The sequence below is a fragment of the Myotis brandtii genome, unplaced genomic scaffold (genome assembly GCF_000412655.1).
Source record: "Myotis brandtii unplaced genomic scaffold, ASM41265v1 scaffold132, whole genome shotgun sequence".
Lineage (NCBI taxonomy): Eukaryota > Metazoa > Chordata > Mammalia > Chiroptera > Vespertilionidae > Myotis > Myotis brandtii.
Window position 1 is genome coordinate 1,703,636 of NW_005354673.1, and position 24,317 is coordinate 1,727,952.

At 37.3% G+C, this 24,317-nt stretch overlaps 1 protein-coding gene across 6 annotated transcripts in view; it reads left to right on the plus strand.

The window, feature by feature from the left end:
- Positions 1-24,317, plus strand: part of CEP128 (centrosomal protein 128kDa) — a 342,764-nt gene that overhangs the window by 280,960 nt on the left and 37,487 nt on the right. For 4 of the 6 annotated variants that reach the window (XM_005860142.2, XM_014534684.1, XM_014534687.1 and 1 more), the window contains 2 exons: positions 11,476-11,565; positions 19,263-19,286. In XM_005860142.2, the coding sequence (XP_005860204.2) occupies positions 11,476-11,565; positions 19,263-19,286 (114 nt within the window). Of the gene's footprint in view, positions 1-11,475; positions 11,566-11,727; positions 11,776-19,262; positions 19,287-24,317 lie in introns of those variants that run through there. The other 2 variants (XM_014534688.1, XM_014534685.1) reach the window with 2 other exon arrangements.

Here is a 24,317-nt window from a genome sequence, read left to right on the forward strand (position 1 = left end):
CTTTTTGAGGCATTTTGGTTATGCACCATATTTGCCATTGGCCCCAGAATACCACATATAAACATATTTATTGAGTACGTAATACATATCTGGCCTTTTGAAATGGCAGCACAGACCCTTTTGAGTTTATTTATCTCACAATATGAATGTTGGAATCTGTAATCCTGTTAAAGTTAATAGCCAATGCTGCTTCTCAAATATTTATTAAGTGCTGGCAGCATTTTCTACCAAAATGTCTATAGAGTGCAATAGAATGTCCCAGCCAACTAACTATGGGATTTTTAAATGTAGGGCATCATCCAGTATGATATCCAACAGTAGAAAAGTTCACTGTTGGCACTTTGTAGAGGCAACTAGTGTCTAACTAATACTCTGTTAAGATCTAAGAAGGAACTGGCACTCGCAGAGAGCACAGAGTGCATAGACACGTCCCAGAAAGCCTTTCATGTTCCAGACTAGAGGAAGACCTATCAAAGGTGCCTACATCCCCGAGTCTTCAAATGTCAGTATCATGGGTGATAGTTTGAGAAGACTATCTATTAAAGTATGCAGGTTGAAGTTCTACAATCACACAATAGAATTTGGGGAGAAAAAGACAAAGGGATTTTTAAATAAATGATAGCACCAAGGACTGGAGGTTGGCAGTTCTTGAGTTTTAAGTCCTGTCTCTGCTTCTGATTCACTGGGTAACCTTGAGTAACTCAATTAACTTTGCTGTGACTATTTTCTGATCTATAATGTAAAATCATCAAACTGTCTTCCAGAAATCTTTAGTGTGGATTAGATTATCCCAGAAGGGAGAGCTAAATATTTAATTCCAATTTACAGTGTTAGCAAATCCCCACATGTCCAAATTGGAGTCAATTTTATTTACTCATTACCATCATATAATTGTGTATAACAGACATTCTGCATTTAATATTATTCTCCTTAAGGGTAGTGGGTGTTTATCTCTAAGCTCTTCCCAGTTCCCTGTAACTAAAAGGCGCTCCATCTACTCATTGAACAAATCTTTATTGTGCAAGGCCCTATATTAGTTTCTAGGGATACAAAGGCAAGCTGCTTATACTGGATAGCTTCTTGCCCTTTACACAGTAATTAGTGGAAAAGAATGTTAAATAGGCATTTATAATAAAATATTTTAAAATGCTACTAGGGGAGATAACTCACTGTGGGAGCATATAGCAAGAACATCTGTCTTTGTTTGGTGGAGATAACGGTAGGTTGGGTGTAAGTTTAGGGGGTCAAAGGTGAAAAGGATGAGCTGGGATGGAGTGGCAATCCAAATTGGCTTCCCAAAGGAAGTCAATATTTAAATGATAACTAGGAGTTAGCATTGGCAAGTTTGGAGTGAAGATAAGAAAAGTTTTAGGAAATGTGAAGGATATGGGAAGGCCTGTGGTAAAGAGAGCATCGGTGTCATATTTAAGGAACTGAAAGAAGTTGTGTATGGTGGAAAGTAGTGACAGAGAGCAGAGGCAAAATGAGAATCTGTAAGGTAAATAGAGGTTTAAGGGATCTCCTAAAGAAGTTAGGATTTTATCTTTAGTGTATGGAAAAATAGTAAAGAGAACAATATTATCAAATTTGCATCTATATAACTGGCTTAAAAGCATTGGGGGCAAGCAAGATTGAAATCAGGGAGACCAATTAAGCATATATTTGTGAGAATGTTGGCAAAGAACAGTGGTTGCCTGTATTGGGTAGTAGCAGAGAGCATGAAGAGGGTGTGCGTTTTAATGTATTTTATAATGTAAAAACCTATGGCACTTTGAGATTGGTTGTTAGTAAGTAAAAAGAAAGGAGTTAAGAATAACTCAGGTGTTTTGATTGGGGAACTTTATGGATGGTTGTTATGCAATGAGATAAAGAGAAGTTGATTAGTTCAATTTATGATATTTTGAGTGTGGGTGCTTTGAAACATCAGATAGCAATGTCAAGAGGGTTTCACATATGACCTCAGAAGAGTTTGAACTGGACATGCAGAATTTGATGTCATCAGATCTGGTTTTCATATCATACAGATGATACTACAAGTTTAGGAGCAATGAAGACTCCCAGGGAAATATGCAGAATAGAGATGAAAAGTTAAGCCAGAACTTTCAGGATCACCAACACATAAATAACAGGCTGAGGATGAAACTCCTACAGAGAAGTCTAAAATGTAAAGAAAATAATTTCAGGAAAGCATGGTGCCTAGAAGCTTAGCCAAGAATATTTTAAGAGGAAAATAATCAATAAAATGGAATAAATTTCTGTTAAATGCCTGAATTGATTTGGCTAGCAGTGGTCGGCAAACTCATTAGTCAACAGAGCCAAATATCAACAGTACAACGATTGAAATTTCTTTTGAGAGCCAAATTTTTTAAACTTAAACTATATAGGTAGGTACATTGTTATTAACTTAATTAGGGTACTCCTAAGGCTTAGGAAGAGCCACACTCAAGGGGCCAAACACAGGGCTAAGGAGTCTAGGTTTTAAAATAAAAGTTTACCATATGATGAATTGTAATTTCCTGTCATGCCTATGAAGCAACTCTCATGTCTTTTATTTTCCCAAATGTGCACTACTTAGCTCAGTGCCTCACCTTATTAGGTACTCAGTAAATTTTTGTTGAGCAAATAAATAAATAAATAAATACATGCCACCATGCCAGGGTCTTATGTATATGGCACCTATTCCTGGCTCTCCTGAAGAAGAGAGAACAACCTATTAGAAAACAACCATCTTTGCCCCGGGGTTCATTTTTGTTTAAAAAATTGGGGGGTGACTTTCAAATCCTATCTCCCTGCTCGCGCGGGCACACACGTACATTTCACTCCCTCCTTCTCTCTGTCCTGCTCTCTTCTCCCTCCCTCTTTGAATGTAACATTGAAAAGAAAGGCCAAGGAGTGAGTGCTAGAGGTCAATAGAAAAGGAAGAGGGTAAAATGGTGAGGGGGGATGGGGTAGCAGAGAAAGTGTTTTCAATCTTCAGAGAATGACAAACAATGGAATCAAACATATTTGACAGTCATTTTTACAATACAGCTGGTAATTCCCAAAATTCTTTGTTGGAGCTTAGCATTGTCTGGCTGTGGTTTTTGTGTGTGTGCTGTGTGACATTTGCAGTTGGTTACACTGTGGGCGCTGCTCTTCCTAAAAACAAAGTATTGTCTTTGACTGTAAATGTGTGGTGCTGTATGAGTATCATTTGCATATGGGTTTGAGGTAAATTGAACAAGCAAAGCCCTTCTTTAATCCCCTAGAGATCAGCTGACACATTTTAAATAGACATAAATGGCAACCCATTTTTCCTCAATTTCGGTGTACAGGACGATGCTCCAACCAACTGCGCCACCCTGGCCAGCGATTTTTCCTCAATTTAGTTGTAAAGTATTCAGTGACTGACATTTTACTAGAGATGGCTGTTAGTGGTAGGTGCTGCTGTTGCTTTTGTTTTCATTTTTAAATTACCAAACTACCTCTCATTTGATTTCCTGCTTTTCCCAGTGTTGTCTTGTGATTCTCGGAATGCAAATCACATGAAAAGCATATCATGGTTAGTGAGGAAAAGCTTTAAAGTGCTACTTAAGACAGTTACTAAACAGAGTAGTTACCGGGAAAATGCATATGGTCCTTCTCTCATGTACACTTATAGTCATCTCACTCTTAATTTTATCTAAAATGAGAGAAAACTAGATGATTATGGATGTGTGTTTTCTTATTCATTTTCCTCTTTTACTACAAGCAATGTCCAAACCTATATATTGGCGACAGTAATGATACCGACTCCAAGGCAGAGGATTAGCTTAAATAAGAAGTAGGTAAACCTTGGTGCCTGGCAGGGCCTCCATAGATTCTGATTCCCCACACTGACTATTTATTTGCACCTACTGTATGCCAGACATAGTGCTACCCACTGGGGAGAGTGCTGTAAATGCCCCTGCCCTCTTGGAGCCCTGTCTGCCCTCCTTCCCTGCCCCTTTCTCTCTCTCACCCTCTTCCTCTGTCTTACCCTCCCCCTCTTTCATGGGCAGCCATGATTTTAAATTCAGATTTGGATCAGATTATGCTAAAGGAATTGCTATATATTTTTCAAATGTAGTGAAAAAGTCACAATGTGGCAATAATAAAATTGATTATATGGGCTACGTATGAGTATCAATCACTTATTTCAAGAGGAACAAGGAAACATTTTAGCTGTAGGATCTATCATGTAAATGTCACGGATATTTATTCAGTATCAGTATTTTCACTAGAAATGAATTAAATTCTTTGTTTAATTAAAAAATAATGTTATGGTTTTTTAAAAAAGTAATGTATGTTTCCCTAAGACATTCCAGAAGCTATGCCCATGTAGGATATTAAATGGCATTATAGATATGTTGTTTTTTAGATGACCTATAATTCTGTTTAATTTCTCTCCCAGATAGCTTTAGAAATAGTCTGGAACCTTCCATTTGAAGGATTTCATTATTTTGGGCAAATGTTTTGGGAGTGGAGGGGCAGGAGTTTAATTTTGTTTCGTTTGCCCAAGCAGTGCTAAGGCAAAAGTATTTGGGAGAGCAGGAGGGAGAAGATAACCTTTTTCTCAGCCATCATGTCACACCAGCTACTTATGGAGTTGCCAGCATATGGCAGCATGGTGTTTTTAAGAAAAAAATAGAACTCGAATTTCTCAGTTCTCTTGGAACAAGTCTAATAAATATTAATATAGGGGCATTATAATATGGAAAAGAAATCTAGTGGAAAGTTGGCAGACACATCTGTAGAGATTAACTGGGCAAGAAAAACCACCAAAGACAAAAAACTGACATGGGCAAAGAAATTGTCCTGGCAGAGCCTGACAGCATAGGGCATTAACATCTCAATAGTCCCAGCGGATGGCACATCCTCCTGGTAACCAACCATGTGATAAATTGGACCAGTGACAGACCAAATGGGTAATTTCCGTGGTTTTGCTGTCAATCATATCTGCCTGACTGGAATGACCATAACCTGTACTTTCAAACCACACAATGGTTTGGAGATTATAGAGATTGTGGGAAGAAATGCAAAGACAGGACAACTAAGAGTCTCTGAGTGAGAGTGAAGGGAAAGTGAGGGTGAAAAGTGGTGCTGTGTTCTGACACTGGGCCTCCAGAAGAATGGAAGAATTGGTTAAAGCAGTTCTTAAATTTCTACTGAAATTCTGATTTGCTTGGGAGATCCTAAAGTACTTGCACAGAAGTCCCAATTTAAATAAACTGATCATTTGAAATTGACTGTTTAAGGCCTTGTTAAACTAAAAGGTAAATTCAGTATCCTGTTCATTCCTAAGATGTCTCAGAGGAGTTATAGTAGAATTTATATAATCCTAGAAACCAAAATGTAATGCAGACTTACTTATTCTCCCCAAAATGCATTCCTTGAAACATAGGCAAATCACTACGTATCTATTTCTTTTTCCAATAAAAGCTGTTCTAAACAATGTCACAAATTAAACAAAATGGGTGATTATGGGCTATGGGAGGGTTGGGCAATACTTTGCCACTTTCAGGGAGAGGTGACTTAATGGCTCATTAAAGTCTCTATTTTGTCAAAAGGTGAGGAGGCTTACCCAGACTTCAATTCAGTGTGAGGTCTCAACAGAGATGAAACTTTAGATGTTTGTATCAGGGTCAAGCAGGGTCTCAGCTGATTAGATCTGCACACTTCAATTTACTACGTCAAGAGTGCTCAGGAGAATGGAGAACCAAGCTCAGTAAAATAGATTCCATTTGAAATGTTAGTGGTCATTAAATTTTATCACCCTATTTTACCTGAAATTTGCAACCTAATTTTAATTCTAAATTTATGACAGAATTAAAGTGGAAAGTAGAAAGCCCTGGGAGGGAAGAACTCTTCTGTCTGAATGTACTGAAATTGATTGACTAGATAATTTTCTTTCCAGGATAAAAAAATATAAAAACGTGGCTGGTTTTGTTTATTCAGAGGGATGGAAAACATAAGTCTTCAGGATTCAGCAGTCTTCTTGAGTCAAGGTTATTAAAAAGTCTCTAAAAAATGCCATTTGGAAACATTTAAAAATACAAAGTGTAGTATTTGAGCACAAAAGCCCAAATTTGACTCCATGACAGAAAGTTTAAAAAACTTGGTAGTGAAAAATGAATCAAATTTGTGTTACAGATTTTTTAAATTGTTCCCATAAGGTGGGAAATTATTTTATCTGTCTCCATACACATTCCCTTTGCAGTTGGCTCCATGAAAAGCAACATTTCCATAAAGCATCTCTCGGTGCCTTTGTGGAGCCCGAGTTCTGGGCACCCTGGGCACTGGGGTTGATAGAAAGAACAGCTTGCATGTTTTTGTGACAAATGACAATAATCTAAGCTCATTATGATGTTTTGCAGTGTTGAGCTTGTCTGAGAGTTGGGCCATGTCTCCAGAGTCCACTGTGTGCAATTTCAGTTGGGTTGCAGATTAACTGATTGCTTCTAGACTGTTCATAATATGTTTCTTCTTGTTCTTCTCATGTCACCTTCCCAGATAGACCTTAAACTTTGTACAGATAACTGTGAGTCCGAGTTCCTTCAGGCCTCTATAACAAAAAAATACCTTAGACTGGTAGCTTAAACTAGAAACAGTTATTTCTCACAGTTCCAGAGGTTGAGAAGTCCCAGGTCAAGGCAGATGCAGTGTCTGTATTCAGTGTTCACAGAGGTAGATTTAGTAGGTGGTGAGGGCCACTCTTCTGATTCATAGATAGCCATCACCTTGCCCTGTCCTCACATGGCAGAGAGCAAAGGGGACTCTGAGTCACTTTTATGAGGGGTCCATCCTCAAGACCTAATCACCCCAAAGTTCCTACCTCCTGATATCATCACATCGGAAGTTAGGATTTCACCCTGTGAATTTTGGGGGTATACAAACATTTGATTATAACACCATGTTCTCCCTTTCCTCTTCCATCTCCTGATAACATTGACAGTTGTGAAAAGCAATTTTTGAAGTGACGAAACAGTAGTGTGCAACAAATTTGGAAACAAATGCTCATCAGCAATATACTTCTGGTTGAAACATTTTCCATAAACTCTTAAGACAAATCTTGACATTTGAAGCATTAATAGGGCATTATTGAAAGAAATTATAGTTCTCATTCCAGGGCTCTCACCGAGCCCCATCTGTGGCTGATTTTCCAGAACATAAAAAAATGCTCAGAGGATTTCCCCAAGATGGAGTCTTCAAACTCACTAAGATTATGTTTCACTCTATTAACAAACACTTATTTAATACTCCTTAATTCCTATCAAGGTTACGCTAAATCCGCCCCAAAGGGTGTTGGTGTGTGCGTCAAAGCAGAAGAAAATAAACACCCTCTGACTTGTTAATGCATAATATTAATAGCTAATGAGCAATTCTTTTGTGTCTTGCACTGTGCTCAAAGTTGTAAATATAGGTCATGTATTCCTTATGACAATTCTATCAGGTAGATACTGTTATTCTCATTGTGCAGATAGAGAAGCTACTGAGCCTGATAGCTGCATAGCCAGTAAGTGGCTCTGCTAGCATTTGTGTTAGAATCTGCCTGGCTTCCATACCACTGTGCTTAATGCCTCATGAGCTTATGGAGAACTGATTTTCTGCACTTAATTTGTTTAGGTTCCTGGCCTTTCTTTTAATTTCTTCCTCTTCCCCCAGCCCCTAAGAATAATTTGTTAGCAAACATATGCATCTAGTGTGGCAAAATACTAACTGACCCCCTACCTTTTCAAAAAAAGAGATATAAGAAACTAATTTTAAGAAAGTGCCTTATTTCACTAATTTTAAGTCCCAATATGTGGCACTTAAAATTAGTGAAACTTCTCACTGCCTTTCTGTAACTCTAAAACTACTTATAATCTTTTAGGCTCCAAGCTTACATACACATGACAACTGGGAACACTGTCATATAAATACATATTTTTGGCCATTGGCATGTGAGGAAGATTTTAATTCCTGGTGTAAGATTAGGAACCATCCAGTAATCTCAGGCACTTCTAGGAAGGCGAAGGGATCATTTTTCTTTTTCCATTCTGCACCTTTTCTTTTTGCTTATTCATCATGTTTTAAATAAACAGACTGAAGAAAGTTGTTATTAAAGCCCTCCTCGGGCTTCTTCAATTTCAGTTTCCAACCAGGTTCAAAATATTCTGGCAAAAATTAAAGGCAACACTGAAAATGTTTGCATAAATCTTAAATTGTGCAAAAAGTGATAAAACTAAAATGAACTGAAAGAATGACTAATAAGCATCTCCTGTTGTGTCTTTGTCTTTGAATCATAATCAGTGATTATTTTGGTTTTGAAAAATTGATTCTGAAGTGCATTCCTTTCCCTGAGCATCCGCGTTCCGCTCACTACTCGAAATTTAATTTGTTCGAAGTTTAATGTTTGCTGTTGGAAGTGCGGAGGCTTATTAGCACACTAATAAATAACATTTAATGTCTGCTAACAATATTTCTGGATTTGTTCATGAAATGAAATAGAAAAATATTACCTACAAGAGACTCCGTGTCTTTACCACGTTCTGGTTGTAATTGAAATCCCAAGTTTTCATTTCGCTGTTCGCAAAGAACTAACACATTTGTCACGAATGAAACAGGTGTGGGGGGAGAGGCCATTTCTGAGCCCAGCGATGAATCTAAGCTCCTGTAGCCCAGACCTGAAAAAGCTGGGAGAGCAGAACAATAGGGCTGCCATCCACCTGTACAACAGCACAGCTAATTAGGGGGAGGCCTTTGCTGCCTTTGTCCTTCTCATAGCTCCCTGGCAGTATTGGCCGTGTGCTTCAGCTGGCCCAACGGCAGACCCAGAGGCAGAAGGAGTTGCAGCTTCCTTAAGAAAGGCATATGGCAAGCATATAATCCCTTTTACGGTAAAGTAAATGAATATAAAAATGTGTACCAATAATGGTTTTCATTTGAACATTAAATTTTATGGTGTGTTGTTACACTGACCCCCGACATCTGTTTAGAGTAAGGTTCTGGAATGCTCTGCTGGCATGTGCGATTTTGAGAAGGAGGCTCCAGTTTCCCAGGGTATCCCCTAACCTCCTCCACACACACATCATAGTCCCAATGGTCATAAAAATGCATTTATTGTCTGTTTGTTCATAAAACTGCACTGTTAGTATGTGGTATTTCCATTAGCTTCATTTCACAGAGCTTTTCAATATATACATATTTAAATGTGACCTTTCATTTGTTTTCGAGAGTTAGTATAGACGCCTTTGAGTCAGGTGGACCTGGTTTATGGTCTAAGCTCCAACCTTAAATCACAGTGTGGAATGCAATACATTTAATATCTTTAAGTCTGCTTCTTTGACTTTAAATGAATAAAATTTAATAATGTTACCTAATGAAAGTTTTTGTGAGGATTAAATGAGAACATATGCGAAAGCACCCGATACAAATTTGGCAAATAATAAGCTTTTAATAAATAATGTTGCTTTTTATGATGCTGGTAATTTACAGCCACAATACACATACCAATGTCCCTTTTGTTCCTGAAATTAAATGGTCCCTTTTGTGTCCCAGAAACTTTGCATGTGCCACTCCCCCTCTCTCTCATCCTTTTCCCTTAAGTCTTTCAAATATGGCTCATCCTTTGTTTCAGCTCAAATGCCATCTTTCTGTGGGACCCTAACCTGACCCACCTCTCTAAGGTGAACTTCCGCCCCCACTCCCATCACAGTTGCTGAGTATCTTCTTTATTTATGTCTTCGTCTTCTCTTTTGCAGTGTAAGCTCTGTGATGGCAGAGGCTGTTATCTTCCTTGTCAATAACTATGTACCCAATCTCCAAAGTAGTGTGTGCATGGATGAATGGATGGATTATATAAATGTATAAATGAGTACAAGAGAAAGGGAGCCAGAAAGGAAGGAATGAAAGAAAAAATGATGGAGAAAAGGAAGAAACTTATATGGCCCGAGGAATGGTTTATATTCTGGGGATAAGTTTCTTCCGAGGGAGCCAGAAAGGAAGGAAGGAAGGACATTGGAATGAAAGAAAAAATGATGGAAAAAAGGAAGAAACTTATATGGTCCGAGGAATGGTTTATATTCTGGGGATAAGTTTCTTCCTTTCTCTTTTCTTACCCCTGATCAGTGTGTTTCACCTTATCCTCTCCTTTTCGGAATTGTATAGGTTTGCCACAGGGTGACCTCTGTGAAGCAGGTCATATTTGGGGATACCAACACCTTAGAACAGAGGGTCATCATACTTCTTGTAAAGGGCAAAATATTTTCCATTTTACAGGTTATGTGCCATCTCACAACCACTCAACTCTGCCATTATAGAGTGAAAGCAACCATAGACCATTTAGAGGGAGATGAATAGGCTACTTTCCAATAAATTTTATTTATGGAAAATGAAATTTGAATTATATGTAATTTTCACATGTCATGAAATAGCATTCTTTGATGTTTTTTTTCAGCTAAATAAAAATGTAAAAACGCTTCTTCTCCTCTGGACCTATGAAAACGCTCAGTGGGCTAGATTTGACTCACTGTGACCTGCCTTGGAATGAGCTAGTTTAATGGTTATCTGTCTCAAGGATGTTTGCTTTTTAAAAGATTAATGGGAGTGGGGGGCAAAGAATAAATTTTTGAGTTCTTCCTCAAAGAATAAATTTCCAACCCTGGCCAGTGTTGCTCAGTGGTAGAGTGTCAGCCTTCGAACCAAAGAGTCTTAGACTTCATTTCCGGTCAAGAGCAGGTACCTAGGTTGCAGCATCACTCCCCGCCCTGGTTCGGGTGCATGCTGGAGGCAACCAATTGATGTATCTCTCCCACATTTGTTTAAAATTGATGTTTCTCTCTCTCTCTCTCTCCCCCTCCCTCCCTTCCACTCTTTCTCAATGGAAAAAAATATCCTTCAGTGAGGATTTAAAAAACAAAAAACAAAAAAAGAAGGAATAAAGTTCCATTGGTAGAATTTTAAATAATTTTGCAAATGGAAGGAAAGGATAATTTTGAGTAATCAGACCTTTCTGAACTGAAATCCCAGGCATCAGTGCTTCCTTATCTACAGGTAAGGTTGTAAGTGTTGAAAGTGGTTCTCATTACCCACTAAAACTGCCTGGGTGTGTCTAACAAACTCTCATCTCATTTACTCTTTCATGACATAGACTTTGGAATTAAGGATCAATTCCTTCCAGAAATGATTTTGAAAGCAAGGCAATTGAACTCAATCACTACTCTTTATTTATAATCCTAAGGAGTAAAATGTTTTAAATTTCAAGTAATGATTTTCCTAAAATGTGTGACTTTAAGGTGGGTAAGGAATTATTTTGGGGAACAGTTGAAAAGTACATCATGATATTTTCTCCAAATGCAGATATTAAAAACTTATTTGAAATTATTATGGTCCTATTAGCATTATTTTTATAGCTGTTACTATGTATAGTACTTTCAATGATTTTAAGACAGTAGAGCTTTCCAACTCTTTTTCTTTGCTCACGTCTCTCTCAAACAGCCAAAGCGACAGTTTAAAATTCCACCTTGGGAAGATGCTAGTCAGACTGCAATGAGAAATCACAAGGAAGCTCAATTGGAAGAAAAAGCAGTTAAGTATTTCATAGATAGAAATATTTAGGATATTTAAAACTAAATAGTCCAAATACATTTACTGTATTTTAGGATATCCAGGATAGGTCAGCATTCAGGTATGCTTTCCAGAAGTGCCACTAAAAACTAAGTTTGTTGTTATTTTCCTTAATTTTCTTAGATACTAAGAATAATGCACCATTGATATTTGGAGTATAGATAATTTAAGACTAGTTTTAAATCCCTTAACCACCTTTCCTTCCTACCTGGGCTTGTATATTAGGAAATGGAAATTGATAATAGGTTTAATCATGGTCAAACTGAATTAGGAAGCAAGAAAAGCCTAACTCATGTCAGCCAACTATATTATTTAAAACCATTTGCTTGTGTTGTGATTATACTTATCAATAGCCTCTCTGGAATAGAAAGGTGAGGGGGACCTGTGCACAGCATCCCACAGAAGGAATATGGGAATAGGAGTCAGAGAGAGTCTATAATACAATCTTCCTTGTGCTTTAATTCCTGAAAAGAATCGAGTAAATGACTCTGCATGTAAATTAGGATGTGGATTATTGGAATTGCTCAAAGGTAAGCCATTTCATTCTCCGGGTGGACTGACTGCCTACACCATTTAATGACTCAGCTGTGTGACATGCATGATAGTCAACGATCAGGTGCTGTGATCCAAATATTCAGGAGGAAGGAGCTTGGGACAAAGGGTTCTATGGTTATGTGGGTTTCCTTGTGAACATTCTTCACTTAGAACCCCAGGAGGCATTTGCCCTTGAGGGAAACAAAGGAGATGTCAGCCTCAGGGAGTCTCATTAAGCGAGCTATATTGAGCTATATTTGGTGGCAGTCACATACACACCCTGAAAAAATGGCACACCCTATTGTTTCCCCAAGTTGTGCCTGACACAAACCTACTCATAAATTATGCCATAATCACTGCTGCACTGTGATTTGCATAAGAGTGCAGAGCATGTTCAGCTAATATATGACTCACCTCACAACTGGAGACATGCACTTTATTTCTTAAAATGTAAAGCCTTGAAAAAAATAATATGATGTGTTGGCTTCTGGGCTGTTGGCATTCTCCCCCTACTACTCTACTTCAGTCCCTACATCTCTCCTGGGGGACAGTTAATCTTTGAAATTATGTTGGTTGTCATTTGCATTGCCCCTAACCACCATTATAGCCTTTATATTACCTGCAAATAATGTTTAGTTGTTCCCTAGTCCAAATGTCGCTCACTGAACTCCTGTTACCTGGTACCTGCAGTTTCATTGTGGAATTGAGCAGTTTCAAAAGTAAGGTAATCCTGTCTTTTGCCCTTAATTTGGTTTGTAGTCTTATCCCATAGATCCACGCTTATGCATCACATTACATTTGTGCTTTAAAGAAGAATCTTAAAGTGATTCTTCATTTTCCAGGGAAAAACAAACCTCATCGCATTGCTTTGTGGTCTGAAATACAAAGGGTAAATCTGAGATTTTTATTAGTTTCATACAGTTGACTGGAAGTGTTTATGGGGACTTTAGGCAAAACCCATACCTAACTTCTGGTTGCATTTCCCAGCAGGAAATCTTGAAACAAACCCACTGAGCCACATTTGCTTATCTTTCTTTTCATCTTTCTCCTCCAACCAGGAACCCATACACACATACCACTCGAATGGTGTCAAACTGAGGTAAAATGGTCAGTAAGGCGTCATAACAAACAAGATCACAAACCCAAAATGTAGACCTAGGAATAGGGCAGAAGGATGCTAGACAACAGCTGAGTGCCTCTGGTCTCTGTCATGGCAATAGCAGTGGATGAGAGAACAGATCAGAGACGTGGAGCACACACTTTGACTCTGTTCTTAAATCTGGTGATAGTTTCTGCTTCTGATTTTCTACTTCCTGGGTGAAAAGCAGATAATAAAGAACATTACTGGGTATTCCTTCCATGCAAGGAAATGATGCATCTTTTTAAACTGGCTTTTTATGATAAATCAAAATGTTGAAGGGTTCATATTGACAATTATTTCGACAAAATCTTGATGCCTTACTGTGGATTTCTTTTCATATTTGTTTTCTCATTTTGGACCTTGAAGTAGTTTATTTAAAGGCCTCATAAGCAGCTAGTTAAATGAGTTTACAAGAATTGACCACAATTATTTAATGACTAGAGGCCCGGTGCATGAAATTCATGCATGGGTGGGGTCGGTAGGCCTGGCCTGTGATCAGGTTGATCGGGGCCAGGTCATTCAGGGCCAGGCCAGAGAGGAGGTGACGGTCGCTGGGCCGGGTGCAGAAGGAACGGACGCTGGACGCTGATGCTGCCATTGACGCCGCCATCGTCGGCATTCTGCCACCGAGCGGTTCCTCGCCTCCCCTCCTCCTCCTCCTTCTCTTGCCGCCACACCTCCTCTGGGCGGGCAGGTGGCAGGCCGATCAGGGCCTGCCAGCCAGGGGGAGGAATGGGGCACAGGAGGTTGGCTGCCTGACCCAAGGAGGGAGCCGGCCCTCAGCCCCCCTGGGAATGGGGCCGCATCCACCGCCACCCACCCTGGTTCCCCATCCCAGCCCAGGGCCTGCTGGCCAGGTGGAGGGACTGCGGGAGGTTGGCCAGTCTGGGGAGGTTGGCCGTGGGAGCGCACTGACCACCAGAGAACAGCTCCTGTGTTGAGCATCTGCCCCCTGGTGTTCAGTGCGCATCATAGCAACCAGTTGTTCCGGTCATTCCGGTCACTTAGACTTTTATATATAGAGATGGCTAAATCAAACCCTGGGTGAGGGGGAAACCACTTCAAGCTGTTTAATGCCATGCATCCTAAAGCTTTTCACAAGTCTAGAGTAACTTTGACTTTTACCAGATAACATGTAATTTTATGTGTAGATTGCCGATTCATTTGGTATATTCAAAGCCAACTTTTGCTATATTCTATAGCTTTTTTGGTTTGCAGTTTTGAGGTTATTTGTGATCTTTATCTCTTTATTTGGTTTTCATTTATTTTAAATCACCAAACACTGATCCTGTGTGTGTGTGTGTGTGTGTGTGTGTGTGTGTGTGTGTGTGGTGGTGGTGGTGGTGAATAAAAACCTTTGCTTTCATTTAATATCATGAATACATTTGAAATGATTGCCAGTTTGTCAAATGAAATGGATTGCCATGTGGAAATGCATGGAGGAGAAAGGGACATATTTGCATTTCATTTTATAGTGGACATGGAGGAAGTAGCAGGTGATGTGTGAGTGTGGATGAGACAGTTAGCATTGACAGGAAGAATGCCGAGCAGTGGTTGTTCTGAGTGAAGCCAGGTGGGTTTTTCTTCCAGAAGAGAGGCTTTGTGCTTTTACAGCAGTGATGGCAGGGAGTCACCTTTGTGGGTTTTTTTTTTTTTTTTAAATTATGTGTCTGTCATTGACCTGCAGTCCCAGAGAAGTTTCCAAAATGGTTCTATACTTTAAAGTTTCTTCGACTTGGAAGGGATAGAAAATCTTGTTATATTTTTATGCCAGTATTGTGCTTTTTAAATATGCTAATGTATATATGTAAAGCATTCTTGTAAATGCTGCATTATTGTGATAAAATGAAGTCACTAGACCTGTTCAACTCCACTTACCAAAGGCAGAAGAGCTCTGATTATTTAGGCCTATCAGGCCTCTAGTTCATTGCTTAGATGGAATTTATAAATCAATGTGTCTAATTGATTGGGTCAGCGGAATCAAATAAACTGTTTAGTGCTCATTTCCTAACTTAGCTTCCAAATTTTTGCCCATCTCCAATGATGCTAATGAATTTGTCCTGGTTCATTTATAAAGTAGCAAAGGAATATATACAGCTCAAGGCAAGTTACTAACTTTATCATGAAAAGTTAAAATACATATTTATTAAAACTTAAAAAATTTCCTGTTGCAATTTATATACAATATTATATTAACTTCAGTGTGCAGCATAGTGTTCAGACATTTATATACCTTACAAGGTGAACCCCCATAAATCTAGTCCCCATGTGATACCATGTATACATATTACAATGTAATTGACTATATTCCCTGTGCTGTCTATATTCCTGTGACTATTTTTTAATAAAATACATATTTTATAGTACATATGCTACATACCTCCCCCAGAATAGAACTCTGTCTACTTGATCTGTCAACTAGACATAAAATGTTATGTCTAGCAGTATTATTTTTCCTTAGAAATTCAAGTATATGTAATATAATGAAAATAGCTAGCACTGTCCATTGTAACTCAAAAACTGTGCATGTATAATCTTTAAAAGTAAACATTAAAATAATGGTTGCCATTTTGGGTGTCTCTTAGACTTTCCCTCCTTAGAACTAAAGAACAATGGAAAATAAATTATCCAAAAACACACAAAAAAGAAACAACAGCAACAAAACAGTTTACTTTCCCTAAGACTCTTTTTTTTCCCCCCAAAGTATTTGAAGAACATTTTTTCTTTGATTGTTGTTTGACCTTTCACTCCCAATTGCCTGCCCCCCTTGTTTTTGGTGTTATCTAGAGATATTTTATACAGGAGAAATAAATAGATTTGGCTTAATAAAATAATTTATTTACATGTTTTTATTTAGAGTAAAAGGACTTGAGGACCATAGCTTGCTTCAGAGGGTCTGCAATTCTCCTAAAAGTATATGCAGAATTATGTGTGTGTTGTGGATAACATACAGTCCAGGGGAGAAGATCAACTTTCATAAGACGCTCACTCAAAGTCCATAGCTTCAAAAATGAGAACCATTGTAACATACAGTCCAGGGGAGATCAACTTTCATCAGACTCTCACTCAAAGTCCATAGCTTCAAAAATGAGAACCATTGACTTACTGAAACCACCTGAAATGGCATGATTATAGTGAGAGTGTTTCATTACTTTCAGAGGCTGTCTACTCCTCCCACCTCCTAACCCACTTTCAATGCCCTGACAGTACTTTTCTGGGTCCAAGCGTGGGCTGGTGGGAGTTTGTTGTCAGGGAGTTGGGAGAGTGTTGAACTTGAAGGTTGAATTGAGCTTGAAGGTAAAATTTGCTGAAATGGAGATTTAAACTACAATCTAGTAGTTTAAGTGAGAGTGGTTGTAGTAAGAGTGGGAGAGGTTAAGAAGAATATAATTTATTTCGGTATAATTACATGTTCATTCTAGGACATATATTAACATTTTTATATAGATTGTATTAATGCCACAATATTGGCTTAAGTTATCTCTATTTTAATAAGAAGAACATGAGAGGAAGTATGCAGGTATTTTTGTTTGAGAATAAGAATGTGCAGTAGCCTATTCTTTTACATATAAGCTGAAATTTTCTATTTCTTGAATTTTCTTTTTCTGAACATGTACATTTTTTCATGGAAAGCTGTCTTAGTACTATGTTGGGATGAAGTAGGTTATAGACATAAGTAAATTGCATCAAAATAATTATTTATTGATTTAGAATGAAGTAGATTATAGTAGACAAATGGGCATAAGTAAATTGCATCAAAATAGATCATTTATTGATCCTTATACTTTAACAAAATGGAGTTTTCTTGACCATTTGTGATCACAGTCTAATAGACTAGATACATGCTTCCTCGTCAGCTGGAATTGCTGTAACAGATTACTGTAGCCTGGGAGGCTTAAACAACAAACATTTACTTCTTACAGTTCTGGAGGCTGGGAAGGTGTTAGCAGACTTGGTTCTTGGAGAAGGTCATCTTTTCATTATGTCCTTACACAGCAAAGAGCAGAAAGAGAAGCAAGCATTCTTGTCTCTTCTTACAAGGGCACTAATCCCATCATGAGGGCTCCTTCCTCTTAACATAATTACCTCCCAAAGTTCCACCTGTCCCTATGCCATCACACTGGGGTTTTCAGCACATGAATTTTGCTAGGATAAGAACATGTGGTCCATGACAGTACATATTTCTTCTAAAATCCTGTAACAAATATTTAAGTGAAATGAAGACTATTACATATATTTTATCAGTTAATCTTTGTCAAACACTAAGATATGAATTAAGATAGGCATATTCAATTCTACTGCTTTGACATCATATGAAATTACGGATTTCAAATTACCTGTATGTATGCGTTTAAAATATGATAATCCTAAATAACGTGTGCCCATAAATATATGGCCTGGGGAAAACTTAAGGCCCAAACAATGGCTGTGAATATGTTGAGCCTTCTGAGATGGTTCATATAGATATGCTGCAGTACAAAGTCTGTTTCTGTCTCTATAGGCATCTAATGAGGTTCTGTTCTTTTTGCAAAGGATGATAAAGCGTTGCTCAATGGTTTTGTCCAGATACACTGTGAATAGATGCCTGGCAACAACAGATCAAAGCTCACTTGAGGCATTGTATGCATTTATTATGAAGCACTCAAATGTGACAGTGCATAAGTCACCAACAGAATAGCAGTTACCTTCATGACTCTTTGGGTTCAAGGGTGAAGTTCTCTCAAGTGTGCCAGCAAAATGTGGTTGAACAGGTTATATTGTTAAAAATCATCTGCTTTGGACTGATTTTGCATAATTGATTCATTTAACGATTCATTTGGCCCACGTAGCCAAATGTTTAAAGGTTAGAAATGTACAGCTCAGTCTCCCAGTTTGAGGCTTGGAGGTTGGGTTGCAGAAGCCCTTTTAGAGCAAGGCTCTGGGCTGTGTTAGGGGAGGCTGGGAGAAAGGAGGTGAGGGCTGGGTTTTTTCTGCTACTTGGTGTCGTGGGTCCATGGTGGTCCCAGCAGAGTCACAGGGGACCTGAGCTGAGGGGCTCTCTGTACCATACCTGCCCCTTTCCCTCTTAGGACTAAAGGATTAATTTGATTATCCAAACAAACAAACAAATCCAGATTTCACATGTCTCTTCCAACTACTTAAAATGAAAGAAAGGAAAGGAAAATGGCCTTGACCCTCCTAGAAAGGATGGCTTTCCACTTTCTTAAATCTTCAGACTCTCCTCCTTGTCAAATTCAGCTTCTGTATTTAGTAAAAACTCCCTGTCTATAGCCATCCGCTCTGAGAGGGTTGAGAATACAACCATAGGATTGAGAATGCAGCCATTTTCCTGATACTTTAACTTTTTAAGTATTATTGTCAATAACCCTTTTTAAAACTGCTATTTCTGTGAAACCTTCTAAGATACCATAAGTGATGAAGACCCATCTGGGTTCAGGATTGGTTGTATGTGACACATATTTCTCATTTATTTTTCCTGCCTTATTTTAATGAACAATTTGCTTGTTAATTTCATTTGATAAAGTATTCTTATGTCTGAACTTTACCTTCCTGCAAGATCAAACTTTGTGCTATATACCTAATTGAGAACTGATATATTACTGAATTTCTTTTTTATATCACTACTATTGTCTAGTCATGGTTCATATATTCAAACGTATCTAATATTATATATCCTTAAGTAGATAAATAATTTTACCAATGCAGAAGAGGTAAAATCTATTCCATTTAGCAATTATATGTGAATGTATGGTATTTATTGCTACATTAAATGCTGGAATCCTAACTCCAGCAGAGATGAGGAAAAGCACAGTGATCCTTTTGTGATTAATTCCATTGTAGAGTCACCCTGAGTTTTCAGTTTTTACATTTTAAAAACAAATTATTAGTAATAGAGAATAAAAAGAACATCTGAAAATTAAGTAAACTTAAAATCATCTTAGTAGCTTTGCTTTTATAATGATATATTATGCTTTATTTGCAGGACCGTGTAAATGTGTTAGAAACGGTAAGTTGGGGCATTTTCTTTTTCCTTCTATCAGAATTCCTGCAGGGTCCTGGCTTGGATGTCAGAGCACTCCCCAAAGGAAGCAGCTCCAGAAAACGTTATTTCTAATACATCTAAGACTCAAAGGGGGAAATAAGCTAAACTATATGTGAAAGGTATGTGGATGAAGACTTTTAAATTTTTTAAAAATCAGTAAAAACAAAAAACGTGCATATTTAAGTGGCCACTGCTCTCTTTAGTACGATGATGCTAAGATTTGCTAAGGAAAATGTAATTAGTTTATATAATCAGTGCCCTGTATGTTTCTGTATTTTTCAGTCACTAAAAGGACTGGTGGATGAAAAATTGACATCAGAATGCCATTTATGCTTTGAAGTTCAGATAAGATAATCAGCTTTAATATTTTTTACATCATTTTCACTAATATCCAGATAGTGGTAAAAGCTGGTCAGTCTTTTTCTCAATAATTTTGCCAGAAGGAATCTAGTATTAAGAAATATTTTTAAGTGCCAGAATGTAAAGACCACATGCTTGCAATATTTATTGCAAAAATGATTTATTTTAAATGATTTTAGGATAAAAGGGGGACCGACTTATTTTTTGACAATATAATGGTTCGATTTAATGTGGAATTTCCACCCACTGTGCCACAGTGGTTATGGAAAAAGCTTATAATACAATGTTAAATGGAAACAAGTTCAAGATACAAAATCATATGCACTTTAATGATAACATATAATGATAGGCAGATGAAAAAGTAATATAAGAGAGTGAGCAAAACTCAGAAAAGTGACTTGGTAGACAAGAATTAGGGCTTTGATTTCATTTCTTCTGTTTTTAAAGTGTTATAAAATATGGTTATATTACTTTTTTAACATTTTTATAATAAAAACCATGTGAATTAGAAGAATAGTAAAATAAATTAATGGTACCACTTTATGATGAAATATTATTCAGCCATAGAAAATCATATTTTAAAAAGTAAATATTGCCACGCCATTATGTGGGGGAAAATAGTGGTATCTGAAGGTATAATGGAGAGTATGATGCAAGTGTCAAATATACATATTTTGTTTTAAGAAAAAGACTTTAAGGAAACACACAAAATATTAAGAGTGGCCTCGGACTAGTGTTGATTTTTATTTTATCTTTTTGTGTTTTTAATGAAGAAAAAAATAAGAAACCTTTAAACAATAATGCTAATGAAGAATAAAATAGTTTTTTTGTGAGTATGAGGAATGGAAAGATGCTAATGGAGCACACTTTAGTCCTGTGTAAACAAGAGATTTTGATTGACAGTGTCCAGACCCTCGTGGGTAAATAATCTATTCCTTAGATTTAACTGGGCCATTTGGAAAGTACACTGACCTTCTCAGTTTCAGTATGATGACATTGTAGGTGAATAAAATGTTTAGTGTTCCTCCACATATATTTTACTTAACCTTAGGGGAGTGTCTTGCCAACAGGATTTGGCTTATGAACTAAATGCTCTTTTTAAAAGTATGAACAAAAACAGAAATTTTGAGTTTGAGGACTTGAGTTCAGCATACAAAATGCCACTCATACAACATTCAGAAAGTCACTTGTTCCTTGATTCCTTCATCTGTAAATATGGTTGTAAGTAAACTTGTTATATCAGATTGTGAGAATTAAGACAGAAGGTACATGTGAAAATATTTAGGACCAAACATATGTCAGGTTATCACTGTCATTATGTGATTGCTGTTGTTTCTTATTTAAACATTTTCATTATACCAGTATACCTCACAAAGCTGAAAATTATATCAATAATAACACTTGGCCTATAACTTTTATTAGAATTTGTTAGTCTTAAAATTTTAGACAATAAAAAAATAATTTATTAGTCTTTCTTATTTATATAATCTCTTTGCTAAAAGTACTATGGAGTAGAATTATAGATGCCTTATTTTAAGGATTCCTTTAGGAATCAAGGTAAAAATAAAAAGTCATCATGAGAAAAATAAAATTAATTAAATGGAGTAGGTTATTTTACAATGGCAGTTTTCTCAAGATGGATTTAATTTGAAGTAATTAAGTAAAACCATAAAAATGAAAATGCTCAGTATTAATGTTAATGCTCAAATATTATGAGGCCCTTTGACTTCACATGGCATTAGAAGAAGCAGATTTAATGCACTTGGTAGACTGCACAACTGGGAAAGTATTTTATAGTTCATAAAATCAGCTGCTGAAAACTATCTCAAGATCATTTATTATTCTCTCGCTACTCAGCACTTAAACCATAGAACAGTGTTGGTGGTCTACACTGGGCTGGGCTGGTCTTAAGGGTACATAAGCCCTGAATGTAAAAATATGGAATTCCATCATTCCATTAGGAGTATGTACAGAAGATTGATTTTAAAAGTTCAGTAATTGTAAGACCTTATAAAGGATAAAATGGTTTTTTTTATCGTAATGAGCAACTTGATTTGTCTTGTTACCAATTATCTCTGTGCTTAGGTCACAACCATATGTGCATTTTCCCTCCTCTTCCTCAACTTGTTCCTTTCCTCTTTCACTAGCAGGTCAGCTTCTTGGGTTAGAAATGACATTTTACTTGCAAATTCATCCCCAGAGCCTGACAAAAATTCCTGATATGTAGTGGACAACCAATAAACATTTGTAGAATGAAATAATAAATATTTAACTGAATGTTTGATAAAAACCAGTATATGAAAGCCCATTTTACTTCTCACTCCCACATTAGCCCTGAGAAAATGTAATTAAAAGTATAGGAATACAAAGTGACAAAAAATACAAAGCTCAGAGCTCAAAAAATGCAAAAATCTCACAACAACAAGACAAATATGCAAGTCCTTTATAGAGAAAACTAGAGGCCCGGTGCATGAAATTCGTGCATGGGAGGGGGGGTGTCCCTCAGCCCAGACTGCACCCTCTCCAATCTGGGACCCCTTGGGGGATGTTGGACATCCCTCTCACAATCAGAGACTGCTGGCTCTAACCGATCGCCTGCCTGCCTGCCTGATTACCCCTAACCACTTCTGCCTGCTAGCTTGATTGCCCCCTAACAGCTCCCCTGCTGGCCTGATTGATGCCTAACTGCTCACCTGCAGGCCCAATCGCCGCCAACTGACCTCCCCTGCTGCCCGATAGCCCCTAACTGCCCTCCCCTGCGGCCTGATTGCTCACCACTGCCCTCCCCTGCTGGCCTGTTTGCCCCCAACTGGGTATCTACCCTGCCAGCCAACTTGTGGCAGCCATCTTGTGATGACGTGAGGGCGGCCATCTTGTGATGACGTCATGCGACGCAACCTAGGCTTTTATTATATAGGATACTCTAGAATAGCCAAGACACTTCCGGGTGCCAAGCAAGAGAAAATTTAAGATTTTGCCCACCTCAAGCTAGCCCCCCGTCCCTGGGCCTTCACCACACTATTGTCTGTGTCCATGGGCTATGCATATATATTCGTATGAAATACATCTAGCTGAAAGAACAGTTTTAGTTATTTGACAGGTCTTGGTAAATAAAGTCTTTTTGATATACTTTCCAGAAACAGAAAGTGAATGACTTTAATAACTACATTACAATTCTTTGGCAGGTCAAGTGGGTTCTAATTCTTTGTTTTCAACAAAATTGAAGGGAGGACTTGATTGAGCTAATAGATCATTAAAATTAATTTTTGATGACAGATCACTATGCAATCTTTGCATAAAACTAAGAAGGCATTCAAGAAATTGAGTGTCATTGTTACAACAAAACTATTTTCATTCTCGTACTTTTTTTATGTGAATAAGATTTTTCAGTGATTACATCTGTAGAAACAAAAAATATATATGAAATTGAACCCTGTCTTCTTTATTTTATTTTATATTTTAAATATTTATTGTTGAAAGTATTACGTATGTTCCCTTTTTACCTCCTTAAACCCACCCCCACCCCAGGCCTTCACCAATCTATTATCTGTGTCCATGGGTTATGCATATGTGAATACATGTTCTTTGATTGATCTCTTCCCACCCCCACCTTCCCTCTGAGATTCAACAATTTGTTCCATGCTTCTTTGTCTCTGGATTTATTTTGTTCATCAGTTTATTTTGTTCATTAGATTACACATATGAGTGAGATCATGTGATACTTATCTTTCTCTGACTGCCTTATTTCATTTAGCATAATACTCTCCAGGTCCCTCCATGCTCTCTCAAAGGGAACCCTGTCTTCTTTAAACAAAAATTAGCATTTATGCCTGGATACATGAGCTAATTCAGTACAAGAGAACAAATGGGAAGCTATACCCATCCCATTAAGACATATACTTTCGGAAGATTTGGGTGTTTTTTTTTTACATTTAATATTTTTTTCTCAAAATTTAAGACTTAATATTAATTTTAATAATAAATTAATCCACAAAAATCATATAACAGAGCATTATTGCCACAGAATGCTTAAAAATCAGTTTTCCTCTGTATATATACTTTTTTCTTTTACAGAGAAGGATGTGTGTGGTATGATAAGATAGCCACTAAAAGTCTTGCAAGCATAAATATATTTTATATTAGAATAACAGTCTGTAAGAAAAAAAGAGTGGAAATAAATTCAAAGGGAAAAGGAGCAATATAGAATGTCTGTCTTTTAAAGAGGATCTTAGTTATTTTCTAAGTGGATAAATGGTGGTAACAAATTATTGAACTATTTTAAATTCACTGAGTAAGATTATAAAAACTATTTGAAAATATTTACAGTATTACAGAAATTTCATTCTTTGCAACTACCTAAACTTATGATGAAAACATTTAGACAACTTAAAAATGGGGGGCAGGAGAGACAAGGTAGATGTAAAGTTTTAAAAATTATTTAGGGAATATCTACTGGACTATTTGAAAACCATTGACTTAGAGCAAATGTGTAATTATATATTTTCAATTTGTCAGTGCTTCATCAGCTTCTCAAAATAAAGTTACTTAAAACAATCTAATCTTCCTTATTTTCAGTATATACTTACAGAGATAATACTACTTACAGGATAAATGCTAACCATAGCTATAGGGAGA